Raw genomic sequence first — 24471 nt, 5'->3', positions numbered from 1 at the left:
TTACTTCTTATGATCTTTTGCTCAGTCAGACCCACAAGATAAAGTCCATAAAGGGACTGGCCACTATTTCCTAGCTAGTTATAGTTGGCCCACAACCCTAAAGCAAGAGAATGGCATATCCTAGCATCTCATACATCTACAGTTTCTGGGAGGGTGCCGAGAAAAAGGATATTAATTTTATATATAATGCCACTGCACATCAGCACCACAAGTACTTTTTGCAAACAGTCGTCAATAGAATGCTAAAGAGATGGTGCAGGAAAATATATTTATTTTAAATTAAAGTTGAATATCCCAATACGAAACTTTTAACCTGTTTCAAAAAGATAAGCGAGGGATAAACCAATTGGTGAAATCACAGGTTGTTGTTACCTGTAGATTTTAGTCACTGATGGTCTCCCACCGACTTTTTTTCCTGTTTTACAAAAGGGTCAGGCAGAGGTAACCACCCATGCTGATGGATTTTGAGCTGCACACCAGAGACCAGAAAGGTAACGACTTTCATTAATAACCCGTGCTTTAAGCAGATTTCAGTTGGGACAGCAGTGAGGTAATGTAATACTTGGTTTCACAGGCTCCAGGTTAAGGGATTGACAAAATCCAATCAGAGTCTCCAATTTGGAACCTGCGCAACAAGCGCTTGAATCTGTGTGGGTCCAGGGACATTCAGGATCTGGACTGGTATGGTCGTTTCCTGCACCATCTGGGTTTATACATGAAGATCTGGCACTTGGGTTACACCTCAACAGACAATAACTGTTATTGGAACTTTATTCCAGAGCATGTGCAGGCACCATCAGGAGAGGATGGCAAAAAAATGTACATTTTCTTTACATTCCTTCACATCTTACCTGGTGTTTTCGTTGTATTCATAAACCTGCACTTTCCCCCCTACGTTTGTGCTGCTGTCATCGCTTCCCACTGCTATCATAGGGGGATGAGAACGGGAACTGTGAAGAATGGCATGAGAAAAAGAATGTTTGAGATCTACATCTTAAGCGCTACATAATAATGGTGACAGCATGCAATCAAATCTGTACAAATATCAACTCTCAAGCGAGATCATTTTCACTGTGCTTGAAAGGTGCACTATTTCTTTTTCAAATGCTCTTGAAAAGACCGGGGAAACAAAAATAAATAAATGGAGAGAGTTTCGGCTGAACCCATGGCTGATTACACAGACGATCCGATTCAGAAGCAGGTAACTTGACATTAATTTTCTTTATTTGTTGATGGGATATGGGCGTCGCTGGCGAGGCCAACATTTAATGCCCATCCCCAAGGGCATTTAAGAGTCAACCCCATTGCTGTGGGTCTGGAGTCACATGTAGGCCAGACCGGGTAAGGATGACAGATTTCCTTCCCTAAAGGACATTCATTAGTGAACCTAAAATCGACAATGGTTTTATGGTCATCATTAGACTTTTAATTCCAGCTTTTTTTTTTCAATTCAAGTTTCACCATCTGCCCTGGTGGGATTTGAACCCAGGTCCCCAGAACATTACCCTGGGTCTCTAGATTATCAATCCAGTGACAATACCACTACGCCACTGCCTCCCCAACGTAGGACACAGCATGGACACAGAATTATAACGTGTATTTCCAATAGCTGTTAAGATTCCAAACACAATAGACATTTTAAGCAGATTTTTCCTGATCAAAGAGGTTGATGGGAGACGAGAATTTTTTATTTTTTTTTACATACACAAGTTATTGTGGTCTGGAATACACTCGCTGACAAGGTAGTCGGAGCAGATTCAGTAAAAAACTTTGACAAGGGAATTCAATAATTATTTGAAAGTGAGAAAACTGTAGGATCAGATGGAAAGAGCAAGGGTCTGGACTGATTGGATTGCTCTTTCATAGAGCTGACACAGGCTTGGTGGGCTGCCAGATTCTATGAAAGCAAGGGATATCGGTGTTGAAGGAAATGCAACATTCTGAATTTAGCCACTCACCGAGATCAAATACAGTGGAAAACAACTGGAGGAGCAAATGCGACGAGAGAAAAAGCTGCAAATGTGATGTGAGAAAAACATTTTCACACACCGACTCTCTCATGCCTGGAATGCACTGCCAGGAAGCATGATGGAGGCAGGTTCAGCCGAGGCATTCAAGAGGGCATTGAATGATTAATTAAATAGACACAGTGTGTAGTGGTACAGGGAAAAGGCAGGGGAACTGCACGAAGTCACAATGCTCACTTGTAGCACCAGTGCAGACACGATGGGACAAATAGTCTCCTTCTGCACCACAACAGTCCTGTGATTGTGCGAGATGGTAAAAGAAGAAGCAGAGGTGATCACCCCATTGTGGCTAAAGTTTCTCCAAATGGATAATGGTCCTACTTATATTAATGGTTTGCTTTTTTGGGAATTGTTTCCACAGTATAGTCTACACCACAGCACAGGAACAGGCCATGCAGCCAAACTGGTTAATGACAATGTTTATGTTCCACAAAGTGTAGCCCTGGCCCTAAGCCTACTGGGAAATATGGCCAAGTTACAAAAGACACTGTAGCCTGATGGGAAATATGGCCCAGTAACAAAGATACTATGGAAATCACAGAGGCTTTCTGGAGCCTTCCTGGGAATGCAGTTTCTACAACAGGATGGAAGATAGCAAGAGGCCCCGAGCCTTAAAGAAGATTGTCATCAGCTCAAGGAACCAGAGTAACAAGCTTTGGGAACAAAGGCAAAGGCAGGATGAGCGTTAATAAGTGTGAAGAATAACAAGTCATAAAACAGTTGCTATGGTTTGATCAAACATCAGTTTATTGGATCTTTGAAACACAACCTCAGCAACCGGGATCATAAAACAGACATTATCAAACCGACATTATCAAACCTTCGAAAAGCTCGAAGAAATCATAAAGAGCAATGATTCAAAGCTTCATCAGCGAAAAACTCAGAAACTACCAGCTCAGAAGATTGCCCCGAGTCAAGGGCTCGCTGATCAGTAAAGCATCCTTCGAGAAAGCTTGGCCAGCTGTTCTGATTAGGATGACGTTTTGAGTTTGATTCGTGAATTGAATAACAGTTAGCACTTATTCAGTATTAGTCCGTGTGACACTTATTGAGTATTAGTCTATGTGACACTTATTGAGTATTAGTCCCTGTGACAATTATTGAGTATTAGTCCGTGTGACAATTATTGAGTATTAGTCCGTGTGACAATTATTGAGTATTAGTCCGTGAGACAATTATTGAGTATTAGTCCGTGTGACAGTTTTATTATGGGTTAAGTAGTCTGTGTGACAATAATTAACTGCAGAAGACACATTTGTGTGACACATTTGATCCGAATAAAGTAAACTTGATTCAAGAACACCCGTGTGTGTAGTTTGTGTGACGTGTCAGTTGTGACCCTCGTCCAGGAGGGGTAACATAAGCCTCCTTCTCCCCGACTTCACCTCTTCGTACAGCATGACCCTCTATTTCTTTCTCCCACAGGTTTACCTAGCTTATTCTAAAACACATTCTTGCCTTTCCCTTCAACTGCTCCACATTGCTGCGGCACAATTAAGAAATCATCTTGACAATTTTATTTACAGTAACTGATTACAGTAGTTCAACAGAAACTTATTCTGAATTTGAATCACAGAATTAACAGTGCAGGAGGCCGCCATTCGGCCCATCAAGTCTGCACCGGCCCTTGGAAAGAGCACCCTTTCCAAGCCCATACCTCCATCCTATCCCCGTAACCCCACCCAATCTTTTTTGGACACTAAGGGCAATTTAGCATGGCCAATCCACGTAACTTGCACATCTTTGGATTGTGGGAAAAAACCGGAGCACCCAGAGGAAACCCACACAGACAGGGGGAGAACGTGCTAACCCCTCATTTTTAGGTATGCCTGGTGCTGCTCCTGGCATACCCACCTGCACTCTTGGTAGTCAGAGTAGAAATGAAAGAATAGGCAGGATGAATGCGTGGCTTGAGAGATGGTGCAGGACGGAGGGGTTCAGATTTTTGGGACATTGGGACCGGTACTGGAGGAGGTGGGACTACTACAAATTGGACGGTCCACACCTGGGCCGGACTGGAACCAATCTCCTTGGGGGTGCTTTTGCAAACGCTGTTGGGGAGGGTTTAAACTAATGTGGCAGGGGGATGGGAACCAAATGAGGTTAGTGGACAGTAAGGAGGTTGTAACTAAAGCCTGTAAGGAACTAGATCATGAAGTCAGCGTGACTAAGGGGAAGAGTAGGCAGAGAGCAGACGATGAACGCAATGGGACTGGTGGTCTGAGGTGCATTTGTTTTAATGCAAGAAATGTAGTAGGTAAGGCAGATGAATTTAGGGCTTGGATTAGTACCTGGGAGTATGATGTTATTGCTATTACTGAGACTTGGTTGAGGGAAGGGCATGATTGGCAAGTAAATATCCCAGGATATCGATGCTTCAGGCGGGATAGAGAGGGAGGTAAAAGGGCGGAGGAGTTGCATTACTGGTCAGAGAGGATACCACAGCTGTGCTGAAGTGGGCACTATGGAGGACTCGAGCAGTGAGGCGATACGGGCAGAGCTCGGAAATAGGAAGGGTGCGGTAACAACGTTGGGGTTGTACTACAGACCTCCCAACAGCAAGCGTGATATAGAGGTACAAATATGTAAACAGATTATGGAAAGATATAGGAGCAACAGGGTGGTGGTGATAGGAGATTTTAATTTTCCCAACATTGACTGGGATACACATAGTGTCAGAGGTCCAAATGGAGCAGAATTTGTAAGGAGCATCCAGGAGGGTTTTCTAGAGCAGTATGTAAATAGTCCAACTCGGGAAGGGGCCATACTGGACCTGGTGTTGGGGAATGAGCCCGGCCAGGTGGTTGAAGTTTCAGTCGGGGATTACTTTGGGAATAGTGATCACAATTCCGTAAGTTTTAGAATACTCATGGACAAACACGAGAGTGGTCCTAAAGGAAGAGTGCTAAATTGGGGGAAGACCAACTATACCAAAATTCGGCAGGAGCTGGGGAATGTGGATTGGGAGCAGCCGTTTGAAAGTAAATCCACATTTGATATGTGGGAGGCTTTTAATGAGAGGTTGATTAGAGTGCAGGACAGACATGTCCCTGTAAAAACGAGTGATAGAAATGGCAAGATTAGGGAACCATGGATGACAGGTGCAATTTTGAGACTAGCTAAGAGGAAAAAGGAAGCATACATAAGGTCTAGGCGACTGAAGACAGACGAAGCTTTGGAAGAATATTGGGAATGTAGGACCAATCTGAAACGAGGAATCAAGAGGGCTAAAAGGGGTCATGAAATATCTTTAGCAAACAGGGTTAAGGAAAATCCCAAAGCCTTTTATTCATATATAAGGAGCAAGAGGGTAACTAGAGAAAGGGTTGGCCCACTCAAGGACAAAGGAGGAAAGTTATGCATGGAGTCAGAGAAAATGGGTGAGATTCTTAACAAGTACTTTGCATCGGTATTCACCGAGGAGAGGACATGACGGATGTTGAAGTTAGGGATAGATGTTTGATTACTCTAGGTCAAGTCGGCATAAGGAGGGAGGATGTGTTGGGTACTCGAAAAGGCATTTAGGTGGACAAGTCCCCAGGTCCGGATGGGATCTATCCCAGGTTACTGAGGGAAGTGAGAGGAAATAGCTGGGGCCTTAACAGATATCTTTGCAGTATCCTTGAACACGGATGAGGTACTGGAGAATTGCTAATGTTGTCCCCTTGTTTAAGAAGGGTAGCAGGGATAATCCAGGTAATTATAGACCAGTGAGCCTGACGTCAGTGGTAGGGAAGCTGCTGGAGAAGATACTGAGGGATAGGATCTATTCCCATTTGCAAGAAAATGGACTTATCAGTGATAGGCAACATGGTTTTGTGCAGGGAAGGTCATGTTTTACCAACTTAATAGAATTCTTTGAAGAAGTGACAAAGTTGATTGATGAGGGCAGGGCTGTAGATGTCATATACATGGACTTCAGTAAGACATTTGATAAGGTTCCCCATGGTAGCTGATGGAGAAAGTGAAGTCTCATTGGGTCCAGGGTGTACTAGCTAGATGGATAAAGAACTGGCTGGGCAACAGGAGACAAGAGAGTAGTAGTGGAAGGGAGTTTCTCAAAATGGAGAACTGTGACCAGTGGTGTTCCACAGTGCTGGGACCACTGTTGTTTGTAATATACATAAATGATCTGGAGGAAGGTATAGGTGGTCTGATTAGCAAGTTTGCAGATGACACTAAGGTTGGTGGAGTAGTAGATAGTGAAGGGGACTGTCAGAGAATACAGCAGAATATAGACAGATTGGAGAGTTGGGCGGAGAAATGGCAGATGGAGTTCAATCCGGGCAAATGCGTGGTGATGCATTTTAGAAGATCCAATTCAAGAGTGAACTATTCAGTAAATGAAAAATCCCTGGGGAAAATTGATGTACAGAGAGATCTGGGTGTTCAGGTCCATTGTACCCTGAAGGTGGCTGCGCAGGTCGATAGAGTGGTCAAGCAGGCATACGGCATGCTTTCCTTCATCGGAAGGGGTATTGAGTACAAGAGTTGGCAGGTCATGTTACAGTTGTATAAGACTTTGATTCGGCCACACTTGGAATGCTGCGTACAGTTCTGGTCGCCACATTACCAAAAGGATGTGGATGCTTTGGAGAAGGTGCAGAGGAGGTTCACCAGGATGTTGCCTGGTATGGAGGGCGCTAACTATGAAGAGAGGTTGAGTAGATTAGGATTATTTTCATTAGAAAGACGGAGGTTGAGGGGGGACCTTATTGAGGTCTACAAAATCATGAGAGGTATAGACAGGGTGGATAGCAAGAAGCTTTTCCCCAGTGTGGGGGACTCAATTACTAGGGGTCACGAGTTCAAGGTGAGAAGGGAAAAGTTTAAGGGAGATTTGCGTGGAACGTTCTTTACGCAGAGGGTGGTGGGTGCCTGGAACACATTGCCAGCAGAGGTGGTAGAGGCAGGCACGATAAAGTCATTTAAGATGTATTTAGACAGACACATGAATGGGCAGGGAGCAGAGGGATACAGATCCTTAGAAAATAGGCGACAGTTTTAGATAGAGGATCTGGATCAGTGCAGGATGGGAGGGCCGAAGGGCCTGTTCCTGTGCTGTAATATTTCTTTGTTCTTCAACCAGGGTCAATCCCTTGGTTTGATGATAATGGTAGAGTGGACAATTTGCCGGGCCACAAAGTTTCTTAGTGTCACAATTAGGCTTATATTAACACTGCAATTAAGTTACTGTGAAAAGCCCGTAGTCACCACAGTCACCACTAGCCTGTTCGGCTACACGGAGGGAGAATTCAGAATGTCCAAATTACCAATCAGCATGTCTTTCGGGACATGTGGAAGGAAACTGGAGCACCGGAGGAAACCCACGCAGACACAGGGAGAACATGCAGACTCCGCACAGTGACCCAAGCCGGGAATCGAACCTGGGACCCTGGAGCTGTGAAGCAATTGTGCTAACCACTGTATTACCACGCCGCCCATTCACTTCGTAAAAACGGTAATAACGCCCTTTGTTCACCAAAAAAAAAACGAAGTTAGATTTTACCTTGCTGGAGTTACTGTTTTGTCTGTAACTGGGGCACTGTTAAATTAAAATGCTCTCAAACTGCGAGGTGAAAATGCCCTCTCTCACCTTGAAGGGTTCCAGGAAATACAGCTGCAGTTCAATTTGCACGAGATCTCATGTTGCAATGACCACTGACTGAGGTTCATGACGTCTGGGGCCTCGTAGATTCGCACAACACCATCTGCAGAACAGGTGGCTAGAACCAAACCCATGTGTTTCGGAGCAAATTTCACATCAGTCACCGAGGTTCTGCTGTCCACAAGTGTAGTCCTCTTCACCTGTTTGGAGAAGGTCAGTCAAAGGCCTATTAATGTACATGTAGCTATTGACAATGGTTTTGGTTTCATTCCAATACCCTCTCTCATTCTCCCTCCTCTCCGGGAAGGCACTGACTCTTCAGACGAGCAATTTCGGTGCAGACTTCCAATATTCACTTGAAGCTATTCCTTGTGCAAGTGGTAAGTTATTGGACCATGAGGGGCATCATATCTGAATTTAATCCTGTTCTCACCTGACACACGATATTACAGCGCAGACCAAATAAAATGAAATGAAAAATGAAAATCGCTTATTGTCACGAGTAGACTTCAATGAAGTTACTGTGAAAAGCCCCTAGTCGCCACATTCTGGCGCCTGTTCGGGGAGGCTGTTACGGGAATCGAACCGTGCTGCTGACCTGCTTGGTCTGCTTTAAAAGCCAGCGATTTAGCCCAGTGTGCTAAACAGCCCCCTGTTTCAGGAGCATGAATGGAGGAATCCTCAATGATTTCATTTCACTCTCTCCCTAATACAGTGGATACACTCAATTGTGCTTTGACAAAGAGTCATCCAGACTCCAAACATTAGCTCCCTTCTCTCTCCACAGATGCTGTCAGACCTGCTGTTATTGTCCAGTATTTTCTGCTTTTGTTTCAGATTTCAGCATCCGTGGTAATTTGCTTTATTTACACTCAATTGTCATGGCTAAAGACAATATTTAATGAAAGGGAAAATGCACCAGTCACAGCCTTCTGCCCAGTGCCTTAATAAGTGAACATATAATTTTGTTTTCTATTCCTTCATGGGATGTGGGCGGTGCTGGCTGGGCCAACATTTTTTGCCCATCCCTGGGGACATTTAAGAGTCGATCACATTGCTGTGGGTCTGCAGTCACATATAGGACAGACCGGGTAAGGATGACAGATTTCCTTCCCTTAAAGACATCAGTGAACCAGATGGGTTTTGACGACATGGTCGTCATTAGACTTTTAATTCCAGATTTTTGTATTGTATTAAAATCCCACCAACTGTCCTGGTGGGATTCGAACCCAGGTCTCCAGAGCATTTCCCTGGGTTTCTGGATTACTAAACCAGTGGCAATACCACTACGCCACTGCCTCCCCTCACAGGAATGTGCCCACAGACAGGAGCTGTTAAAATGGGTATTAATAAATAGAAATACTGGAAAAAAAAGAGGGCGACAAGTTGCATCAACCGTGCTTCTGAGGCAGAAGGCGTGGGCTCAAGTCCCAATCCAAAGACTCGAGGACAGAATCTAGGCTGACGTCACAGTACTACACTGAGGGAATGTTGCACTGTCAAAGACACTGCCTTTTGGATGGCATGTTAAACTGATGCCTTGCCTGTGATCTCAGGGAGATGTAAAGGATTCTGGGGTACTATTCTGATAACATGTGCCCTGGGTAATATTTATCCCTCAAACAACATCTCAAAAACACCTGGTCATCATCACATTGGTGTCTGTGGTAGCTTACTGTGCACAAAACTAGTTGCCGCATTAAAACAGCGATTGCTCTTCATAGGTACTGCATTAGATGTAAAGTCCTTTGGGACCTCCTGGGGTCGTGAAAGGTGCTACTGAAATGCACATTTTTTTCTTTTCACTTCCAATTGGCATCTATTTGCATTTCCCCATACATTGGCCAGCTTACAATTCTGATGGATAATTAAACCAATACTCACCATTTTACTGACTGCATGAAAAAAATATTTCAACTTGAAATATTGGTTTGTCTAGTAGTAGAATAAATATAATATGTTGAACTTTATAAATGTAATTGTTGCACCTCAGGTGGATTAGTTGACCTGGGGACTGGAATGTGGTAAAACTGTAATTCGCTACAATCCATCGCAAACCAGCAGCACCATCCAAAATCAACCAAAACCCCGCAGCACCAGTGATGAAGAGATCCAAACTTACCCAATGGCTCTGTCCCCGTAGTTTATCATTAGACTCGCCCACTATCTCCTCCCATACAGCTGCTGTCCGATCGAAGGAGCAGGAAGCTAACACTTGCCCAAATTCAGGGTGGGCCCATGTTACTCGCCATACTGATCCACTGTGTGTCTACAAAACAGATTGTATAAAATACTATGCGTTAGGGTGGAGAGCAGTGGTAAGAATTTCAGTTATAATGGTAGCCAACATTATGAGCGGCACAGTGGTTAGCACTGATGCCTCACAGCTCCGGGGACACCCGTTCGATTCAGGCCTTGGGTGACTGTGTGGAGTTCGCACATTCTCCCAGTGGGTTTTCTCCGGCTTCCTCCCACAGTCCAAAGATGTTCAAGTTATGTGGAGTGCCCATGCTAAATTGTCTCTTAGTGTCCAAAGATATGTAGTTAGGTAAGGGGGATGGGGCAGGGGAGTGGGCCTGGGTAGAGTGTTCGTTTAGACGGTCGGTGCAGACTCGATGGGCCAAATGGCCTCCTTCTGCACTGTTGCGATTCTATTCTATAATGTTACAGAATAGAAACAGGCCACCCTCCCAACCTGCCAAGACTTTATCCAACTGTATTAGCACGATAGAGTTGTCCAGTGGAGGAGATTGTCCAGAATTGGTCTCTCTTCTCTGGGGTTTAGAATAAAGGGAGGTGATATTCTTGACGTTATACTGATCTGAGAGGGTAGATGCTGTGAAGCTTCTTTACCCTGGCCGGAGAATCTAGAACACAAGGTCATAGCCTCAGGATAAGAGATTGGCAATTTAGCACTGGGATGAGGAGACGTTTCTTCACGCAGAGGGTTGTGGATCTTTGGAATTCTTTAATCAATGAACATATGCAAGAGTGAGATGGGCAGATTTTCTTTTTGACACTAGGGGAATCAAGGGATATGGGGAGGAAAATGGACTTGAAGTAGAAAGTCAGCATCGACTTAGACATAGACATAGAACAGTACAGCACAGAACAGGCCCTTCGGCCCTCGATGTTGTGCCGAGCAATGATCACCCTACTTAAACCCACGTAACCCGTATACCCGTAACCCAACAATCCCCCCATTAACTTTACACTACGGGCAATTTAGCATGGCCAATCCACCTAACCTGCACATCTTTGGACTGTGGGAGGAAACCGGAGCACCCGGAGGAAACCCACGCACACACGGGGAGGACGTGCAGACTCCATACAGACAGTGACCCAGCCGGGAATCGAACCTGGGACCCTGGAGCTGTGAAGCATTGATGCTAACCACCATGCTACCGTGAGGCCCCTATTGAAGGACTATAAGGACTCTTCCTGATCCAATTCCTTATATTCTTATAACATTTTATTCTCTTCTCTGTCATGTATTAATCTAGCTTGATCTAAATCAGCTTTCCAGCTGGACTCTTCCGACTTCACATTATTTTCAGTAAAAGGTTTGTTTCTGTCCTCCCCACCAAGGCACAGTTGCAGGAGACTGGTTTCACATTCTAACCACTCGCTGGGGAAAGACATTTCTCTTGAACTCTTCACTGGGTTTTATTTTCAGCATTTTCTGTTTTTATTTTGCATAAAGGGAGTCTTTAGTCACAAATTCAAACCACCAAAAGAACTGTGATAAACTTGAACAGTTTGATATTTTAAAATTTCTGATTAGAGTTTATTATTCAGTCTGTAATGCAGGTTTTACAGATTTGAACGATGTGAAGGAGCCTTCGCACGATGTGATCACAGTCTTTTTTTTAAATTTAGAGTACCCAATTCACTTTTTCCAATGAAGGGGAAATCTAGCGTGGCCAGTCTACCTAGCCTGCACATCTTTGGATTGTGGGGGCGAAACCCACGCAAACACGGGGAGAATGTACAAACTCCATACAGACAGTGACCCAGAGCTAGGATCGAACCCTGGTCCTCGGCGCCGTGAGGCAGCAGGACTAACCCATTGCGTCACCATGCTGCCCCACAAACACACAACGTTTGGGGTTGAAGCTGAAATAATGGTGATTTGTAAGGGAGAGATTATGGAGCTTTGTTTTCTCCAAATTCAGAGTCCTTGCGAGATTGGATAGTATACGCACACACATTAAAAAGTTACAAATGGACTAGCTAAGCCGCACATTTGGAAGCTCCTGCAACAAAGGTGTTTTTGGGCCAATTGGAGGGCCCCAACGGCGCTGAAAAAACGAATCCCGGTGGGGGAAGGTCCCCTGAGGAGAACTAGACCGATTTTATGGTCGGTACCCGGAGTGGAGCGGCAAGAAAAAACGGCAGCAGCTCCCCAAAAAAAAGCGGGGGAAGAAAATCAAAATGGCGGCCGGCGGTGCATCGGAGGAGTGGAAGAAATGGGCGGAGGAGCAGCAGGCCACTCTCCTCCGTTTTTTCACGGAGATGAAAGTGGAACTCTTAGAGTCCATGAACGCGACGGCCACCAGGTTGGTGGGAGCCCAGGCGATCCAAGAGGCGTCGATTAAAGATCTGCAGCAGGAGATGACCGCGAGGGAGGAGGAGGCCACAGTCATCGGGGCAAAGGTGGAGGTGCACGAGGCACTCCACATGAAGTGGCAGAGCCGCTTCGAGGAGCTGGACACTCGGATGAGGAGGAAAAATTTGAGGATCCTGGGCCTGGAAGAAGGCCTGGAGGGGTCGGATCTCCCGGGATATGTGGCGGAGATGTTGAGCTCCCTGATGGGGGAAGGGGCCGGTCCGGCGCCCCTGGAATTGGAAGAGGCATACCGGGTCATGGCCAGGAGGCCTAGGGCAAACGAGCCCCCGAGGGCGGTGCTGGTGCGGTTCCAGCGGCTAAGTGATCGAGAGAAAGTCCTGAGGTGGGCTAAAAGGGAGAAAAGCAGCAAGTGGCAGAACTCGACGGTAAGGGTGTACCAGGACTGGAGTGCGGAGGTGGCAAAGCGGCGGGCCCGGTACAACCGGACAAAGGCGGTGCTACACGCGAAAAAGATCAAATTTGGAATGCTGCAACCGGCGCGCTTGTGGGTCACCTACAAGGACCGACATCATTATTTCGAGTCCCCAGAGGAGGCCTGGACCTTTGTACAAGAGGAAAAGTTGGACACGAACTAAAACCTAGGAGCACCGGCGGTCGTAGCCGCCGGGGGACTCTTGATTGAGCAAGTGGCCCTTTTCTTTTTCAGGCCAGGTCGGAACTGGGTAACAGTTTCGTGGATTGTTTGGGGTGTTTTTTCTCGAACGGTTGACTTTTCTGAATATTTTGAAGGTTTCGAGTTGTTGGGTGTTTCTGTGTATTTGTACTGTTGAAATCTCTATGGTGGGTCGTTGGCTTCTTATGGGGTGTTTTTTCCAGTTTCCAATTTCCCTTAGTTATTTACCCCTCTTACCCTTTTTCTTTGGGTGCTTGGGGGGGTTTTTGGTTCTTTTTTTTCTTTTCGGGTTATGGTTATCTGCGGTTATTTATACTGTTTGATGGAGGGTGATGGTTGGGCACACTGTTAGTTGATAGTTAGTTAATTATTTTGTTATTTAAGTATGTAGTTAAGTATTTATGTATTTAGTTGCCATTGGGTATTTGTATTTATATTGTTAAGTTGGGGAGACGGGACGGGGGGGAGCGGGTTGATTATGCGGGTCTTTCTCGGGGGTTTTAAGGGGATCTTTCACGGGCGCAGATGGGATGAACCGGGAGGAGTCGGAATGTGGCAGGAGCAGCCGGGTCAGCGGAGACCAGCTGACTCTCGGGAGTACGATGTGGGGTACATCGCGGCAAGGAGGGGTCCTAGCCGGGGGGGGGGGGGGGACACCGGGTTGCTGCTGGAAAGACCAGGGACGAGAAGGGGAGAGCCGGGGGGGGTGGGGGGGGGGGGGGGGGCCATCGCTATGGGAAGCGGGTCAGAAAAGAAGGGATGACCCGGGGCGAGCAAGGGACAAGACATGGCTAATCGACAGGGAGTAGGGACGGGTCGCTCTGCGACCCGATTGATCACGTGGAACGTAAGGGGGCTGAATGGGCCGGTCAAAAGATCAAGGGTCTTCTCACACCTGAAGGGACTGAAGGCTGATGTAGCAATGCTGCAGGAGACTCATTTGAGGGTAGCAGATCAGGTCCGCCTGAGAAGGGGGTGGGTGGGACAGGTGTTCCACTCAGGCTTGGATATCAAAAACCGGGGGGTGGCGATTTTGGTGGGAAAGAGGGTGTCGTTTGTGGCGGCAGAGGTGGTGGCAGACAAGGAGGGCAGGTACGTGATGGTGAGGGGTAGGCTGCAGGGAGAGAATGTGGTACTGGTAAATGTGTATGCCCCGAACTGGGACGACGCGGGTTTTATGAGGCGCCTGTTGGGCCTCATCCCGGGACTGGAGGCAGGGGGTCTGATCATGGGAGGGGACTTTAATACGGTGTTAGACCCTGGGCTGGATAGATCGAGTTCCAGGACGAATAGGAGGCCGGCAGCGGCAGAGGTGTTAAGGGGGTTCATGGAGCAGATGGGAGGGGTAGACCCATGGAGATTTGGTAGGCCTAGGGCGAGGGAGTATTCTTTTTTCTCCCACGTCCACGGAGTGTACTCTAGGATCGATTTTTTCGTATTGAACAGGGGGCTGATACCGAGGGTGCAGGACACGGAGTACTCGGCCATTGCGATATCGGACCATGCACCACATTGGGTGGACGTGGACATGGGGGAGGCGCGGGACCAACGCCCGTTGTGGCGCCTGGATGTAGGGCTGTTGGCGGACGAAGAGGTGTGCAGAAGGGTGAGAACGGGCATTGAGAACTATCTGGGTACGAATGACACAGGTGAGGTGCAGGTGGGGACGGTCTGGGAGGCCTTGAAAGCAGTGATTAGAGGAGAGCTGATCTCCATAAGGGCACACAGAGAGAGGAAGGAGAGGCAGGAAAGGGAGAGGCTGGTGGGGGAGCTCCTAGAAGTAGATAGGAAATATGCGGCGGCGCCAGAGGAGGGGCTATTAAGGGAGCGGCGTAGCTTGCAGGCCAGGTTCGACCTACTGACCACTAGGAAGGCGGAAATGCAGTGGAGAAGGGCGCAGGGTGCGGCGTATGAGTACGGGGAAAAGGCGAGCAGGATGCTGGCACACCAGCTTCGTAAGCGAGATGCAGCCAGAGAGATTGGGGGAGTGAGAGAGAGGGGTGGGGACGTAGTGCAGAAGGGGCAAGAGGTGAATAGGGTCTTTAGGGACTTCTATAGGGAATTGTATAGGTCTGAACCGCCGAAGAGGAGAGGGGGAATGAAGAACTTTCTCGACAAATTGGGGTTCCCAAAGGTACAGGAGGAGCTGGTGGAAGGGTTGGGGGCGCCGATAGAGCTGCAGGAGCTAATTAAAGGGATAGGCCAGATGCAGGCGGGGAAGGCGCCGGGGCCGGATGGGTTCCCGGTGGAGTTTTACAGGAAATTTGTGGACTTGGTGGGTCCAGTGCTGGTGCGAGCCTTTAATGAGGCGCGCGAGGGGGGGGTTCTGCCCCCAACAATGTCGCAGGCCCTGATCTCCTTGATTTTGAAGCGGGACAAGGACCCGGTCCAGTGCGGGTCCTACAGGCCCATCTCCCTCCTGAATGTTGACGCCAAGCTGTTAGCAAAGGTCCTGGCAACCAGGATAGAGGACTGTGTGCCAGGGGTAGTCCATGAAGACCAGACGGGGTTCGTGAAGGGACGCCAACTTAACACAAATGTCCGGAGATTGTTAAATGTGATTATGATGCCAGCAGTGGAAGGGGAGGCGGAGATAGTGGTAGCGCTGGACGCGGAGAAGGCATTTGACAGGGTGGAGTGGGAATACTTGTGGGAGACGTTGGAAAGGTTTGGGTTTGGGGAGGGATTTATCAAGTGGGTAAAACTGCTCTATTCAGCTCCGATGGCAAGTGTGGTAACAAACGGGAGGAGGTCAGAATATTTTGGGCTCCATCGAGGTACTAGGCAGGGATGTCCCCTATCTCCCTTACTCTTTGCATTAGCGATTGAGCCGTTGGCGATGGCACTGAGGGGTTCAGGGGGGTGGAGAGGACTGACAAGGGGAGGGGAGGAACATCGGGTCTCGCTCTATGCGGATGATTTGTTGTTGTATGTGGCAGACCCGGAGGGGGGAATGCCGGAGGTAATGGGGATACTAGCGGAGTTCGGGGACTTTTCGGGATATAAATTAAATCTGGGGAAAAGTGAGGTCTTTGTAATACACCCGGGAGACCAAGGGGAGGGAATTGGGAGGCTCCCCTTCAAAAGAGCAGTTAAAAGTTTTAGGTATTTGGGGGTGCAGGTGGCAAAGAACTGGGGGACCCTCCACAAGTTGAACTTTTCCAGACTGGTGGAACAGATGGAGGAGGAGTTTAAGAGGTGGGACATGGTGCCGCTGTCGCTGGCAGGGAGGGTGCAGTCAGTTAAAATGACGGTCCTCCCGAGGTTCTTGTTTTTGTTCCAGTGTCTGCCCATCTTCCTCCCCAGGGCCTTTTTCAAGAAGGTAACGAGTAGTATCATGGGGTATGTGTGGGCACATGGCACCCCGAGAGTTAGAAGGGTCTTTTTGGAGCGGAGTAGGGATAGTGGAGGGCTGGCGTTACCCAACCTTTCAGGATATTACTGGGCGGCAAATACATCGATGGTACGAAAGTGGATGATGGAAGGGGAGGGGGCAGCCTGGAAGCGCATGGAGAGGGCGTCCTGCGGCAACATAAGCTTAGGGGCACTGGTAACGGCACCATGGCCGCTCCCTCCCACGAGGTATACCACGAGCCCAGTGGTGGCGGCCACCCTCAAGATCTGGGGGCAGTGGAGGCGACACGGGGGGAAGTGGGAGGTCTGATAGGGGCACCACTAAGAGGGAACCACAGATTTGCGCCGGGAAACACAGGAGGGGGATTCCAGAGCTGGCAGAGGGCGGGTATTAGACAACTGAGGGACTTGTTTATAGAGGGGAGGTTTGCGAGCCTGGGAGAGCTGGAGGAGAAATTTGGGCTCCCCCCGGGGAACACGTTCAGGTACCTCCAAGTGAAGGCATTTGCCAGACGACAGGTAGCGGGGTTCCCCGCGCTCCCCGACAGGGGGGTGAGTGATAGGGTGCTATCAGGGGTCTGGGTCGGGGAGGGGAAGATCTCGGACATCTATAAGATTATGCAGGAGGTGGAGGAGGTACCAGTAGTGGAGCTGAAAGATAAGTGGGAGTTAGAGCTGGGGGAACAGATAGAGGACGGGACATGGGCAGACGCCCTGGAGAGGGTCAACTCGTCGTCGTCATGTGCGAGACTAAGTCTCATTCAATTTAAGGTACTGCATAGAGCCCACATGACGGGGACAAGGATGAGTCGGTTTTTCGGGGGTGAAGACAGGTGTATTAGATGTTCGGGAAGCCCTGCGAATCATGCACATATGTTTTGGGCATGTCCGGCACTGGAGGAGTTCTGGAAGGGGGTGGCAGGGACGGTGTCGAGAGTGGTGGGGTCCAGGGTCAAGCCAGGATGGGGACTTGCGATCTTCGGGGTTGGGGTGGAACCGGGGGTACAGGAGGCGAGGGAGGCTGGAATATTAGCCTTTGCGTCCTTGGTGGCTCGGAGGAGGATCCTGATTCAGTGGAGGGACGAAAGGCCTCCGAGTGTTAACACCTGGTTAAACGACATGGCAAACTTCATCCAATTGGAAAGGATCAAATTCGCCCTGAGAGGGTCGGTGCAGGGGTTTTCCAGGCGATGGCAACCCTTCCTAGACCTCTTGGATCAGAGATAGAAACTGAGGCCGTGACAGCAGCAACCCGGGAGGGGAGGGGAGGGCGGGAGGGAGGGGGGAGGGGGGGGGGGGGGGGGGGGAGGGGGGAGAAAGACGAAGGAAGTACGGTAGCGGTGGTGGCACGGGCAAGGCCTGCCCGAGGACGCTGCTAGAAATGATAAGTTGGTCTGACTGTCGGTTCGCCGGCGGGGGGGGGGACGCGCGGGTAGGGGGGGGGGGGGACTTTTTTCTTTTTCTTGTTAAGTAGGGGGGTTTGACTTTGTTTTGTTATAATTTAAATGTGAATGTAGGGGGGGTTAAAATGTTTGTATTTTGAAAAATTCAATAAAAATTATTTAAAAAAAAAAAAAATAAATAAAAAAAAGTTACAAATGGTGGACGTGTCTACATGAATACAGTGTGGTTAAGAGGCACTGGTGCCTCTAACCTCAAGCAGAAGCTTCTTACCTTCCAGCTTGCTGTGCAGTGCCACTCCCCAGATTCACCTTTGTCCCACACCTGTCAAACCAATGTAGAATTTGTTAAAAACTACGACATCAATACTATTCCACCAGCTGCTTCTTTATTGATAACACAAGTTCCTAACATCACACTTTCCTGATTGGTATTGAGATTACATTGCACAGGGAATGAATGGAGTACAAAACCTGTGGAACATTGAACCATTGCAATTGAAACTGTTGGACCAGTGGATGCGATCTATGTACCTTTGTCCCAAGTGGTGATTAAGTGCTTCCCCAGGAATATTAAGTAGGAAAAGTTCCATCTCTTCCCAACTCCCATGTGCCGAGCAGCACATTACATCCTTGCTGACCAGCAAGGCCAGGGGATGAATGGCACATTGCTAGATAACCAGGAAGGAATACCCCACTCTTCTCAATTCGACATTCAATCAACTTGTGTCACAATGTAGGCGGTTCTGAATGGAATAATGCCAGGTTTTTACAGATGTTATAAAAGGTCTTCAGTTCTCTATCTGGAGGACAGCCTGTGGGAGTCTGATTCTGGGAGTCTGCAAGGTGATTGAAACAGGCCAAGAGGGAGGGAGTGATGGGCTGCTCATTTCTGATGCAATTTGGATGTGTGCCCCCCCCCCCACCCTCTCCTCCCTACCGACGCCTCCCAACCTCTCTCCACCTACCGACTTGCCTCCCAACCTCTCTCCACCTCCCTCCCTATCCTCAACCCCGCCGTACCCCCTCCTCTCCCCGACTCAGCCCCCACCCCCCAACTCCCCCACCCCACTCACCACCCTTACCCCCCCCACCCCACTCCCTCACCCCCCAACACCACCACCACCTCACCCCCCCACCACCCTCTCACCCCCCACCCTCTCACCCCCAACACCCCACCCCTCCAACACCCTCACCCCAACCACACCACACGCCTTTACCCCCCACCACCCCACCCACCTCCTTACCCCCCACCCCCCTCTTCACCCCACCCCCCTTCACCCCTCCCCCCTCTTCACCCCTCACCCCACCCCCCCTCTTCACCCTTCACCCCCCTCCCCTTCCACCTCCCTTCACCCCCCTCCCCTCTTCACCCATCACCCCCCCTTGCCCTCTTCACCCCTCTTCCCACCCCCCTCTTCACCCCCTTCCCCTCTTCACCCCCCTCCCCCTCTTCACCCCTCACCCCCCTCTCCACCCCTCACCCCCGCTTCACCCCCCCTCCCCCTCTTCACCCCTCACCCCCTCTTCACCCCCCTCCCCCTCTTCACCCCCTTCCCCCTCTTCACCCCTTCTCTTCACCCCCCTCCCCCTCTTCACCCCCCCTCCCCCACTTCACCCCCCCCTCCCCCACTTCACCCCCCCCTCCCCCTTCACCCCCCCTCTTCACCCCTCCCCCTTCACCCCCCTCCCCTCCTCACCCCCCTCCCCTCTTCACCCCCCTCTTCACCCCCTCCCCTTCTTCATCCCCCCTCCCCTTCTTCAGCCCCCCCTCCCCTTCTTCAGCCCCCCTCCCCTTCTTCAGCCCCCCCTCCCTCTTCACCCCCCTCCCCACCCTCTTCACCCCCCCTCCCGCCCCCCACCCCCTCTTCACCCCCTCCTCCCCTCCTCACCCCCTCTTCACCCCCCCCTCCCCACCCCTCCCCCTCTTCACCCACCTCCCCTCTTCACCCCCTTCCCCATCTTCACCCCCCCTCCCCACCCCCCTCCCCCTCTTCCCCCCTCCCCCCCCCACCCTTCACCCCCCCCACCCCGCCTTCACCCCCACCACCCCCCCTCTTCACCCCCCACCCCGCCTTCACCCCCACCACCCCCCCTCTTCACCCCCCCACCCCCCCTCTTCACCCCCCCACCCCCCCCACCCCCCCCCCACCACCCCCCCTCTTCACCCCTCACCCCCCTCTCCACTCCTCCTCACCCCCCTCCCCTCCCCACCCCCTCCCCTCTTCACCCCCTCCCCTTCTTCACCCCTCCCCTTCTTCAGCCCCCCTCCCTCTTCACCCCCCCTCCCCGCCCACCACCCCCTCCCTCTTCACCCCCCTCCCCTCTCCCCTTCCCCACCCCCTCCCCCCCTCCCCACCCCCCTCCCCCTCTTCACCCCCGCTTCCCCCCTTCACCACCCCACCCTTCACCCCCTACCCCCCTCCTTCACCCCCCCACCCCCCCCTTCACCCCCACTTCACCCCCCTCTTCAGCCCCCCACCCCCTCTTCACCCCCCCACCCCAACCCCTCTTCACCCCCCCTGCCCCTCTTCACGCCCCCCTCCCTGCCCCTCTTCACCCCCCTCCCTGCCCCTCTTCACCCCCCCCCCTCCCTGCCCCTTTTCCCCCCACCCTGCTCCTCTTCACCCCTCCTCCCTGCCCCTCTTCACCCCCCCTCTGCCCCTCATCACCCCCCCCGCCCCTCTTCACCCCCCTTCTGCCCCTCTTCACCCCCCTCTGCCCCTCTTCACCCCCCTCTGCCCCTCTTCACACCCCCCCGCCCCTCTTCACCCCCCGCCCCTCTTCACCCCCCCGCCCCTCTTCACCCCCCGCCCCTCTTCACCCCCCCGCCCCTCTTCACCCCCCTCTGCCCCTCTTCACCCCCCTCTGCCCCTCTTCACCCCCCGACCCTCTTCACCCCCCCGACCCTCTTCACCCCCCCTGCCCCTCTTCACACCCCCCGCCCCTCTTCACCCCCCTGCCCCTCTTCCCCCCCCTGCCCCTCTTCACCCCCCCGCCCTCTTCACCCCCCCCGCCCTCTTCACCCCCCCGCCCCTCTTCACCCCCCCCGCCCCTCTTCACCCCCCCCGCCCCTCTTCACCCCCCCGCCCCTCTTCACCCCCCCCGCCCCTCTTCACCCCCCCCGCCCCTCTTCACCCCCCCGCCCCTCTTCACCTCCCCTGCCCCTCTTCACCTCCCCTGCCCCTCTTCACCCCCCCGCCCCTCTTCCCCCTCTGCCCCTCTTCCCCCGCCCTCTTCCCCCCTGCCCCTCTTCACCCCCCGCCCCTCTTCCACCCCCCCCTGCCCCTCTTCAACCCCCCTGCCCCTCTTCACCCCCCCGCCCTCTTCACACCCCCCTGCCCCTCTTCACCCCCCCCGCCCCTCTTCACCCCCCCTCCCCTGCCCCTCGTCACCCCCCCCTCCCCTGCCCCTCTTCACCCCCCCCTCCCCTGCCCCTCTTCACCCCCCCTCCCCTGCCCCTCTTCACCCCCCCTCCCCTGCCCCTCTTCACCCCGGCCCTGCCCCTCTTCACCCCCTCCCTGCCCCTCTTCACCCCCCTCCCCTGCCCCTCTTCACCCCCCCTCCCCGGCCCCTCTTCACCCCCCCTCGTTCACCCCCCCCTCCCCACCCCCTCTCTTCACACCCCCCCCTGCCCTCTTCACCCCCCTCCCCTGCCCCTCTTCACCCCCCCCTCCCCTGGCGCCTCTTCAACCCCCCCCTCTTCAAACCCCCTCCCCCTCTGTCACCCCCCTCCCCCTCTTCACCCCCCTCCCCTGCCCCTCTACACCCCCCTCCCCTGCCCCTCTTCACCCCCCTAGCCCCTCTTCACCCCCCCGCCCCCTTCACCCCCCTGCCCCTCTTCACCCCCCCTGCCCCTCTTCACCCCCCCTCCCCTCTTCACCCCCCCCTCCCCTGCCCCTCCCCCCCCCTCCCCTGCCCCTCCACCCCCCTCCCCTGCCCCTCTTCACCCCCCTCCCCTGCCCCTCTTCACCCCCCCTCCCCTGCCCCTCTTCAACCCCCCCTGCCCTGCCCCTCTTCAACCCCCCCCGCCCTGCCCTCTTCACCCCCCCTCCCCTGCCCCTCTTCACCCTCCCCTTCCCCTCTTCACCCCTCCCCTTCCCCTCTTCACCCCCCTCCCCCTCCCCTGCCCCTCTTCACCCCTCCCCTTCCCCTCTTCACCCCCCCCTCCCCTTCTTCACCCCCCCGCCCCTCTTCACCCCCCCTGCCCCTCTTCACCCCCCCCCCCCTCTTCACCCCCCCTGCCCCTCTTCACCCCCCCCGCCCCTCTTCACCCCCCCGCCCCTCTTCACCCCCCCCGCCCCTCTTCACCCCCCCCCATCCCTCTTCACCCCCCCTGCCCCTCTTCACCCCCCCTGCCCCTCTTCACCCCCCCTGCCCCTCTTCACCCCCCCGCCCCTCTTCACACCCCCCCCGCCCCTCTTCACACCCCCCCTGCCCCTCTTCACCCCCCCTGCCCTCTTCACACCCCCCCCGCCCCTCTTCACCCCCCTGCCCCTCTTCACACCCCCCCTGCCCCTCTTCACACCCCCCCTGCCCCTCTTCACCCCCAGCCCCTCTTCACCCACTCCCCCCCGCCCCTCTTCACCCACTCCCCCCCGCCCCTCTTCACCCACTCCCCCCCACCCCTCTTCACCCCCTCCCCCTGCCCCTCTTCACCCCCTCCCCCCTGCCCCTCTTCATCCCCTCCCCCCTGCCCTCTTCACCCCTGCCCCTTTTCACCCCCTCCCCCCTGCCCCTCTTCACCCCCTCCCCCCTGCCCCTCTCACCCCCTCCCCACCCCCCCCTCCCCCCTGCCCTCTTCACCCCCTCCCCCCTGCCCCTCTTCACCCCCCCGCCCCTCTTCACCCCCCCCGCCCCTCTTCACCCCCCCGCCCCTCTTCCCCCCCCCTGCCCCTCTTCACCCCCCCTGCCCCTCTTCACCCCCCCGCCCCTCTTCACACCCCCCCGCCCTCTTCACACCCCCCCTGCCCCTCTTCCCCCCCCCTGCCCCTCTTCACACCCCCCCCGCCCCTCTTCACCCCCCTGCCCCTCTTCACACCCCCCCTGCCCCTCTTCACACCCCCCTCCCCCTCTTCACCCCCCCCCTCTTCACCCACTCCTCCCCCCCCTCTTCACCCACTCCCCCCCGCCCCTCTTCACCCACTCCCCCCCCCCTCTTCACCCCCTCCCCCTGCCCCCTCTTCACCCCTCCCCCCTGCCCCTCTTCATCCCCTCCCCCTGCCCCTCTTCATCCCCTGCCCCTTTCACACCCCCTCCCCCCTGCCCCTCTTCACCCCCTCCCCCCTGCCCCTCTTCACCCCCTCCCCACCCCCTCCCCCCTGCCCCTCTTCACCCCCTCCCCCTGCCCCTCTTCACCCCCTCCCCACCCCCTCCCCCCTCCCCCTCTTCACCCCCTCCCCCCCCCTCCCCACCCCCTCCCCCTCTTCACCCCCTCCCCACCCCCTCCCCCTCTTCACCCCCTCCCCACCCCCTCCCCCCTCCCCCTCTTCACCCCCTCCCCCCTCCCCCTCTTCACCCACGCCCCCTTCACCCCCTCCCCCTCTTCACCCCCTCCCCCTCTTCACCCCCTCCCCCCTCTTCACCCCCTCCCCCTCTTCACCCCCGCCCCCTCTTCACCCCCTCCCCACCCCCTCCCCTGCCCCTCTTCACCCCCTCCCCCCTGCCCCTCTTCACCCCCTGCCCCTCTCCCTCTTCACCCCCTCCCCCTCTTCACCCCCTCCCCCCTGCCCCTCTTCACCCCCTCCCCCCTGCCCCTCTTCACCCCCCCCCCCCTGCCCCTCTTCACCCCCTCCCCCCTGCCCCTCTTCACCCCCTCCCCCCTGCCCCTCTTCACCCCCTCCCCCCTGCCCCTCTTCACCCCCTCCCCCCTGCCCCTCTTCACCCCCTCCCCCTGCCCCTCTTCACCCCCTACCCCCCCTGCCCCTCTTCACCCCCTCCCTCTCTGCCCCTTCACCCCCTCCCTCTCTGCCCCTTCACCCCCTCCCCCCCTGCCCCTTCACCCCCTCCCCCCCTGCCCCTCTTCACCCCCTCTTCACCCCCTCCCCACCCCCTCCCCCTCCTCCCTCCCCCCTCCCCCACCGCCGCCTCCTCTCCACCTTCACGCTCTGATCGCTGGAGCAAGTCGCCATCCTCCGCCCGTGGAAGTCGAAGGAAACATCGTGGATCAGGTCCTTGTGATCGGCCGCGATGCTCCGGGCCACGAACATCCCCCCGGCCGCTTCTGGCTGCGGAAACGCGCGGGCCTCAGTCAGACCAAATCCGGCAGGGGGGGAGGGGTGATTTGGCGCCTCCTGCGCGGCCGATAATTACGGAGCCAGGCCGGTTGGTGGCGCTGTCCCTGGCTGCTGTATCACCGAGGAGCCGGTTGGTGGTGCTGTCCCTGCCTGCTGTATTACAGAGGAGCCGGTTGGTGGCGCTGTCCCTGCCTGCTGTATTACAGAGGAGCCGGTTGGTGGTGCTGTCCCTGCCTGCTGTATTACAGAGGAGCCGGTTGGTGGCGCTGTCCCTGCCTGCTGTATTACAGAGGAGCCGGTTGGTGGCGCTGTCCCTGGCTGCTGTGTTACAGAGGAGCCGGTTGGTGGCGCTGTCCCTGCCTGCTGTGTTACAGAGGAGCCGGTTGGTGGCGCTGTCCCTGCCTGCTGTATTACAGAGGAGCCGGTTGGTGGCGCTGTCCCTGGCTGCTGTATTACAGAGGAGCCGGTTGGTGGCACTGTCCCTGCCTGCTGTATTACAGAGGAGCCGGTTGGTGGCGCTGCCCCTGCCTGCTGTATCACCGAGGAGCCGGTTGGTGGCGCTGTCCCTGCCTGCTGTGTTACAGAGGAGCCGGTTGGTGGTGC

General features: G+C 53.9%; 1 protein-coding gene across 3 annotated transcripts in view; it reads right to left on the bottom strand.

The window, feature by feature from the left end:
* The window catches only part of seh1l (SEH1-like (S. cerevisiae)), a 33647-nt gene extending 9728 nt beyond the window's left edge, over nt 1-23919 (bottom strand). For all 3 annotated transcript variants that reach the window (XM_038808640.1, XM_038808638.1, XM_038808639.1), the window contains exons 1-5: nt 23731-23919; nt 17907-17957; nt 9758-9904; nt 7624-7835; nt 852-950 (exon numbers count right to left, since the gene is read on the bottom strand). In XM_038808640.1, coding sequence (XP_038664568.1) covers nt 852-950; nt 7624-7835; nt 9758-9904; nt 17907-17957; nt 23731-23841 — 620 coding nt within the window. In that variant the 5' untranslated portion in view covers nt 23842-23919. The remainder of the gene's footprint in view (nt 1-851; nt 951-7623; nt 7836-9757; nt 9905-17906; nt 17958-23730) is intronic.
* Nucleotides 23920-24471: the final 552 nt, after the last annotated feature.

Source organism: Scyliorhinus canicula, chromosome 10 (assembly GCF_902713615.1).
Source record: "Scyliorhinus canicula chromosome 10, sScyCan1.1, whole genome shotgun sequence".
NCBI lineage: Eukaryota > Metazoa > Chordata > Chondrichthyes > Carcharhiniformes > Scyliorhinidae > Scyliorhinus > Scyliorhinus canicula.
Note: the sequence above shows the minus strand (reverse complement) of the source record. Positions and strands in the feature narration are given on the sequence as shown.